This window comes from Rhinopithecus roxellana, chromosome 5, assembly GCF_007565055.1.
Source record: "Rhinopithecus roxellana isolate Shanxi Qingling chromosome 5, ASM756505v1, whole genome shotgun sequence".
In the NCBI taxonomy this organism is placed as follows: Eukaryota; Metazoa; Chordata; class Mammalia; order Primates; family Cercopithecidae; genus Rhinopithecus; species Rhinopithecus roxellana.
Genome location: NC_044553.1, coordinates 162,258,576 through 162,266,370, shown reverse-complemented (window position 1 = coordinate 162,266,370; position 7,795 = coordinate 162,258,576). Strand labels below are relative to the sequence as shown.

The 7,795-nt window shown below is 47.1% G+C and overlaps 1 protein-coding gene across 2 annotated transcripts in view; it reads right to left on the bottom strand.

The window, feature by feature from the left end:
• Positions 1-1,057: 1,057 nt before the first annotated feature.
• The window catches only part of LOC104654420 (apoptogenic protein 1, mitochondrial), a 30,488-nt gene continuing 23,750 nt past the window's right edge, over positions 1,058-7,795 (bottom strand). Inside the window, exons 4-5 of one of the 2 annotated variants that reach the window (XM_010353595.2) lie at positions 3,756-3,846; positions 1,058-1,411 (exon numbers count right to left, since the gene is read on the bottom strand). In XM_010353595.2, the coding sequence (XP_010351897.1) occupies positions 1,306-1,411; positions 3,756-3,846 (197 nt within the window). In that variant the 3' untranslated portion in view covers positions 1,058-1,305. The remainder of the gene's footprint in view (positions 1,412-3,755; positions 3,847-7,795) is intronic. The other variant, XM_010353596.2, reaches the window with a different exon arrangement.

The following is a 7,795-nucleotide window of genomic DNA, read 5'->3' as shown; positions in this document are numbered from 1 at the left end:
CCAGCACACCCGGCCTTTTTTATTTTTTTTTAATTTTTATTTGCGATATGGTCTGGCTCTGTTGCCTAGTGGTGGGATTTTGGCTCACTGCAGCCTGGACCTCACTGGCTCAATCAGTCCTCGAAGCTCAGCCTCTAAAGTAGCTGGGACTACAGGCACGTGCTACCACACCCAGCTAATTTTTGCATTTTTTGTAGAGGCAGGGTTTCCCCATGTTGCCCAAACTGGTTTGAACTCCTGAGCTCAAGTGATTTGCTTGCTTTGGCCTCCCAAATTGTTGGGATTCTGGGTATGAGCCACCACGCTTGGCCATTTAACCTTCGTGTTTAAGAAAAGAGGAAAACAGTGCTGCTGTTTCTTGTTAGTTTGCTTACAGTATTGAAGAATCTACTAACATAGTTAACACCAACAATCAAGTTAAACGTTTAGGCGTACAATAAAATTGCATTTGCTTTCATGTCCTCACACCGCACCGCATCCAGGATGAGCCTGTGAGGACCCACCAGCTGCTGAATTTGCTTTCACGTCCTCACACCGCACGGCATCCAGGATGAGCCCGTGAGGACCCACCAGCCGATGACTCACAGCGAGGGTGGTGCCGACCCCACGGCTAGCACACCGACGGCTTGGCAGTCAGCTTCCACATCATTCCTGTCAGCAGACTTTTTTTTTCCAGTGAAACTTTATTAGTATTTTTATTTATTTATTTATTTATTTATTATTATTTTTGGATACAGTCTCCCTCGGTCTTCTAGGCTGGAGTGCAGTGGTGCGATCTTGGATCACTGCAACCTCCGCCTCCTGGGTTCAAGGCTCCCGTGCCTCAGCTTCCAGAGCAGCTGGGATTACAGGTGCGTGCCAGCATGCCCAGCTAATTTTTTGTATTTTTTGTATTTGCCATGTTGTCCAGGCTGATCTCCAACTCCTGACCTCAAGTGATCCGCCCGCCTTCGCCTCCCAAAGTGCTGGTATTACAGGTGTGAGCCACTGTGCCTGGCCAATATTTTTAAATAGTTCTGTTTTGAATTGGTATAATTTGAAACACAGAAAACGGGCACCCAGTGCTTGGGCTTTATTTGACACCATGTCCGTGACAACAAGCTGGCCTAGAGCCCACATCAGCAGGCAGGCAGCCCACAGTGCCCCAGGACCCACCCTGCCCCCAAACAGGCCATGGGGCCCCTTAGGGAGATGTGGGGCTTCCTGAGATCAGTTCCAGTTTTTCTCAGAGCTCCTGTAAAAGGAGCTCCTCTACCCATCTCCTTCCTGTGGAAACCTGGACTCTGGCTGGGTCAGAGTGGACTCCTAGCTGTTGCTCTTCTTTTGTTTCTGTTTAAGCTTGTTCCAAAGCCTTTCCAGGGCCACTTTTCCCATGAAGAAGGTGATGGCAAAATTGCGCTTGTACCAGTCTCTGCAGAGAAACAGAGGATGCACAGGTGACACGGTGGCAGGGACTGAGGCTTGGTGCCCTGGCCCAGAAGTGGCTCTTGGCTGAGGGTGAGTTCAACTGACCAGGCCTCAACTGCTTTGCCCTTTCCCCGCCCTTGTTAAAGCTAAACTAGCCACAAAGGCCTGCCTCTCCTCAGGCTGAGAGTGAGGCCCACTGGCAACCCCTGGAGCCCTCCCCAACCTTGTTTCTGGAGGCCGCCACCATCCTCCTTTGGTGTTTTTTTTTTTTTTTTTTTTTTGTTCTGTTTTTTTGTCTTGCTTAGTTGTCCACGCTGGGGTACAGTGGCACAATCTTGGCTCATTGCAAACTCTGCCTCCCAGGTTCAAGTAATTCTCCTGCCTCAGCCTCTTAAGTACTCCTTCGATTTTTGCTAAAAGATCCAAGAGAGCCCTTGGAAACCCCAGGCCTAGCGAGCTGGCAGCATTCTAGGGGCGTGATGGGCCACGACCACTCTGGAGGCTTTGCATGGCAGGACAGAAAGTTCCTCTCCCCCTGCAAACCACCTTTACATCTCTACCTACTTAAGCGATGCTGTCATGAGGAGCAGTGCCCAAAGTAAATAAGCACTTCCAGGAGAGGAAAACCGGTAGCCCATGGGGATTACAGTTCTTCAAGGAAAAGCCGTATTCCATTTCACTAATACAGACAACCTGATTCTATGACATGTAAAAGCAAGCTACGCTTCTGCTGTTGCCACAGGGAAGGCAGGGGCCGGAGGTGGTGGGGGGGGCCAGGCGCCTCTAAGGCCTCATCTTGGATAAGGCTGGTCCTCTTCACCCAAGTGCCACAGAGAAAACATGAAGCCTGTCAGAGATTGTGCCCAGTGCAAACAAGCTACAAGTCCAAAGACCAGGACAAGATTATACTTGCTTGTTTGAATGACTTAACTAATTCAGAGTAATGCATGGCAACCTTAGAAACGGAATCCAGGTATTTCAGGACTCATCTTTAGGTCAGTCTGTCCCGCACTGAGTCCATCCGGCCTTTGACTGTATCTACATTCTCTTTTATTTATTAGACAGGGTCTCACTCTGTAGCCCAGGCTGGAGTGCAGTAGCGGGATCTCAGCTCATTGCAACCTTCACCTCCTGGGCTCAAGGGATCCTCCTGCCTCAGCCTCCTGCAACTGGGATTACAGGCGCATACTACCATACCCAGCTAATTTTTTTTTGTAGAGACAGGGCTTTGTCATGTTGTCCAGGCTGGTCTCAAACTCCTCGGCTCAAGCAATCCTTGGCCTCCCAAAGTGCTGGGATTACAGGTGTGAGCTACTGTGCCTGGCCCATGTTGACATTCTTGAGGTCTGGCTTCACCTGCCCATCAGGCTTTGTAACTCTGAAACTGTTTATATATATATATATATATATATATATTATTTTTTATTTTTATTACTTATTTATTTATTGAGACAGGGTCTTACTCTGTCTGTCATCCAGGCTGGGATGCAGTGGCTGGATCTCGGCTCACTGTAGCCTTAACCTACTGGGTTCAAGTGGTCCTCCTAGTTCAGCCTTACAAGTAGCTCGGACTACAGGCACACGCTGCCATGCCTGGCTAATTTTGTAGAGATGGGGTTTCACTAAGTAGCCCAGGCTGGTCTTGAACTCCTGGACTCAAGTGATCTACCCACCTTGGCCTCCCAAAGTCATAGGATTATAGGTGTGAGGCACTGGATCCAACCTACAAATATTTTAAAGCAAATCTCAGATATCATGTCCTATTAATTTCACCTGCAAATACAGGTCATTATCTGTAACCAGCTAAAAAAACCCTTTTTTTTTTTTTGTGAGACGGAGTTTTGTTCTCATTGCCCAGGCTGGAGTGCAATGGCACGATCTCAGCTCACTGCAGCCTCCACTTTCCAGGTTCAAGCGATTCTCCTGCCTCAGCCTCCCGAGCAGCTGGGATTACAGGCATGTGCCACCACACCTGAGTAATTTTGTATTTTTAGTAGAGACGGGGTTTCACCCTGTTAGCCAGGATGGTCTCGATCTCCTGACCTCGTGATCCGCCCGTCTCGGCCTCCCAAAGTGCTGGGATTACAGGCTTGAGCCACCGCACCCGGCCCGTATTTTTTTTTTTTTAGTAGGGACGGGGTTTCACCGTGTTAGCCAGGGTGGTCTCGATCTCCTGACCTCGTGATCCGCCCGTCTCGTCCTCCCAAAGTGCTGGGATTACAGGCTTGAGCCACCGCACCCGGCCTACCTCTGATATTAACATGAATGTTGTTAAATTCAGGTAAGAAAACACTCCTACCTAATCTGGATGTGCTATTCAAATTTTCAGGAAAAGGGTAAACACCTACCTGTTATAATACATGTGCTTCTGAAAATTTTTGCTTAAAAATTCCTTGTAAAAGTCTGCCATTTCTTCTGCATTCAATGTTGCCTTCTGACCTGGAAGTTAATTTCAGCTTAAACATTAAGACTTAAGGAGAAAGGATAAACAAAAAAACCTATTAGAGCTAATAAGTGAGTTCAGCAAGCTTGCAGGATATATACAAGACCAATATACAAACATCAATTGTATTTCTATACACTAGCAATGAACAGTATGAAAATGAAATTAAGAAAACAATTTTACTTATGATAGCATCGAAAATAATAAAAGATTTAGGAGTAAATTTGAGAGGAGACATGTAAGATGTGTATAATGAAAAATACAAAATAGGCTAGGTGCAGTGGCTCATGCCTACAATCCTAGCACTTTGGGAGGCTGAGGTGGGTGGATCACCTGAGGTCAGGAGTTTGAGACCAGCCGGGGCAACATGGTGAAACCCTGTCTCTACTAAAAATATGGGGGTAGAGGGGGTTGGTGGCAGAGGTTGCAATGAGCCGAGATCATGCCACTTCACTCCAACCTGGGCAAAAGAGTAAAACTCCAGCTCAAAAAAAAAAAAAAAAAAAGAAAAGAAGAAAAAAAAAAAGTCCAGGTGCGGTAGTTCACGCCTGTAATCCCAGCACTTTAGGAGGCTGAGGCGGGCAGATCACGAGGTCAAGAGATGGAGACCATCCTGGCCAACATGGTAAAACCTCGTCTCTACTACAAATACAAAAATTAGCTGGGCGTGGGGGTGTAGACCTGTGGTCCCAGCTACTCAAGAGGCTGAGCTGGGATGACTGCTTGAGCCTGGGGCGGGGGGTTGAAGGTTGCAGTGGGCCAAAATCCCGCCACTGCACTCCAGCCTGGGCGACAGAGCAAGACCCTGACTCAAAAACGAAACAAAAGAGCAAACAAAATATAGTAGAAATAAATGAAAGAAGATCTAAATAAATGGAAAGGTACACCACGTTCATGAGCTGGAAGACTTAACACTGTTAAGACGGCAATACTCCCCAAATTGACCTGCAGATGCAGAACAATCTGTATCAAAATCCCAGCTGGATTTTTTTTTTTTTTTTTTTTTTGCAGAAACTCACAAACTTAATCTCAAATTCATATGGAAATGTAAAGAACCCCAACAGCTAGAACGATCTTGACCAAAGATGAACAAAGTTGGAAGACTCACAGTTCTCAATTTCAAAACTTACTACAAAACAACAGTCATCAAGGCAGTATGGTACTGGCCTAAGGACAGGCATACAGATCAATGCAACAGAACTCTGAATCTAGAAATAAACCCAAACATTTATGGGCAAGTGATTTTCACTGAGGGTGCCAGGACAATTCAACGAGGGAAGGAACAGTGTTTTTAATAAATAGTGCTGGGACAACTGGATGACCACACGGAAAAGAATAAGTTGAACCTCTACTGCACACGATCAACAAAAATTAACTCAAGGTAGATTAAAAAAATCTAAACATAGGAGCTAAAACTATAGAAGAAAAACTCTTAAAACAAATGCAACTCTTCAACACCTCAAATTAAGTAATATTTGTTAGACATGACACCTAAAACACATGCGAAGATAGATAAACTGGATTTCATCAAAATTAAAAACTTTAGTCTTCAAAGGACACTATCAAGAAAATGAAAAGGATTAGCCAGGCGTGGTGGTGCATGCCTATAATCTCAGCTACTTGGGAGGCTGAGGCAGGAGGATCACTTGGGACCAGGAGTTCGGGACCAGGATTTCAAGACCAGCCTGGGCAACAAAATAAGACCTCATCTCTCCAAAAAATAAAAAAATTAGCCAGGTATGGTGGCACATGCCTGTAGTCCTAGCTACTCAGGAGGCCGAGGAAGGAGGCTCACCTGAGCCCAGGAGTTCAAGGTTGCAGTGAGGCATGATCATACCACGGCCCCTCCAGCCTGGGCAAGAGCCAGACCCTGTCTCGTAAAAAAAAAAAAAAAAAAAAAATGCCAGGCACGGTGGCTCATGCCTATAATTCCAGCACTTTGGGAGGCTGAGGTGGGCAGATCACCTGAGGTCGGCAGTTCGAGACCAGCCTGACCAACATGGAGAAACCCCATGTCTACTAAAAATACAAAATTAGCCAAGTGTGGTGGCACATGCCTGTAATCCCAGCTACTAGGGAGGTTGAGGCAGGAGAATCGCTTGAACCTGGGAGGCAGAGGTTGCGGTGAGCCGAGATCGCGCCATTGCACTCCGGCCTGGGCAACAATGAAACTCCATCTCAAAAAAAAAAAAAAAAAAAAGGCTGGGCACAGTGCCTCACGCCTATAATCCCAGCACTTTGGGAGGATGAGGTGGGCGGATCACCTGAGGTCAGGAGTTCGAGACCAGCCTGGCCAACATGCTGAAACCCCATCTCTACTAAAAATACAAAAATTAGCTGGGCATGGTAGCAGGCACCTGTAATCCCAGCTACTCAGGAGGCTGAGGTAGGAGAATTGCTTGAATTCAGGACGTGGAGGTTGCAGTGAGCTGAGATCGTGCCATTGCACTCCAGCCTGGGCAACAAGAGCAAAAATTCCATCTCCAAAAAAAAAAAAAACAAAAAAAAAAAAACAAAGAACCAGGCTGGCATGGTGGCTCACGCCTGTAATCCCAGCACTTTGGGAGGCCGAGGAAGGTGGATCACAAGGTCAAGAGATCAAGACCATCCTGGCCAACATGGTGAAACCCTGTCTCTACTAAAAGTACAAAAATTAGCTGGGTGTAGTGGCACGTGTCTGTAGTCCCAGCTACTTGGGAGGCTGAGGCAGGAGAACTGCTTGAACCCGGGAGGCAGAGGTTGCAGTGAGCTGAGATCACGCCACTGCACTCCAGCCTGGCAACAGAGCAAGACTCTGTTTCAAAAAAAAAAAAAAAAAAAAAAGAGAGAGAGAGAAGAAACCTACAGAATGGGAGAAAAACATTCGCTAATCATCCATCTAATAAGGGTCTAGTATTGAGAATACGTAAATAACTCTTTTTTTTTTTTGAGACGGAGTTTCGCTTTGTTGCCCAGGCTGGAGTGCAATGGCACGATCTTGGCCCTCCACAACCACCACCTCCTGGGTTCAAGCAATTCTCCTGCCTCAGCCTCCCAAGCAGCTGGGATTGCAGGCATGCGCCACCATGCCCAGTTAATTTTTTGTATTTTTAGTAGAGACGGGTTTCTCCATGTTGGTCAGGCTGGTCTCGAACTCCCAACCTCAGGTGACCCACCCGCACTGGCCTCCCAAAGTGCTGGGATCAGAGGCGTGAGCCACCTCGCCCGGCCAAGAGCTCTTTTATCTCAAAAACAAAAAGACAAATCATCCTATTTTATTTCTTTTTTTTTTTTTTTGAGACGGAGTCTCGCTGTGTCAGGATGGAGTGCAGTGGCCAGATCTCAGCTCACTGCAAGCTCCGCCTCCCGGGTTCATGCCATTCTCCTGTCTCAGCCTCCCGAGTAGCTGGGACTACAGGCGCCGCCACCTCGCCCAGCTAGTTTTTTTTCATATTTTTAGTAGAGACGGGGTTTCACCGTGTTAGCCAGGAGGATGGTCTCGATCTCCTGACCTCGTGATCCGCCCGTCTCGGCCTCCCAAAGTGCTGGGGATTACAGGCTTGAGCCACCGCGCCCGGCCTATTTTATTTCATATTTATTTATTATTTATTTGAAGACAGAGTCTTGCTCTGTCGCCCAGGCTGGAGTGCAGTGGTGCGACCTCAGCTCACTGCGACCTCTGCCTCCTGGGTTCAAGCGATTCTCCTGCCTCAGCCTCCGAGTAGCTGGGATTGCAGGTACGCACCACCACAATTGGCTAATTTTTGTATTTCTAGTAGAGACGGGGTTTCACCACATTGGTCAGACTGGTCTTGAACTCCTGACTTTGTGATCTGCCCATCTCAGCCTCCCAAAGTGCTGGGATTACAGGTGTGAGCCACCGCACCTGGCCAAATCATCCACTTTTAAAATGGGCAAAGGATTTGAACAGGAATTTCTCCAAAGATGATACATGAATAACCAATA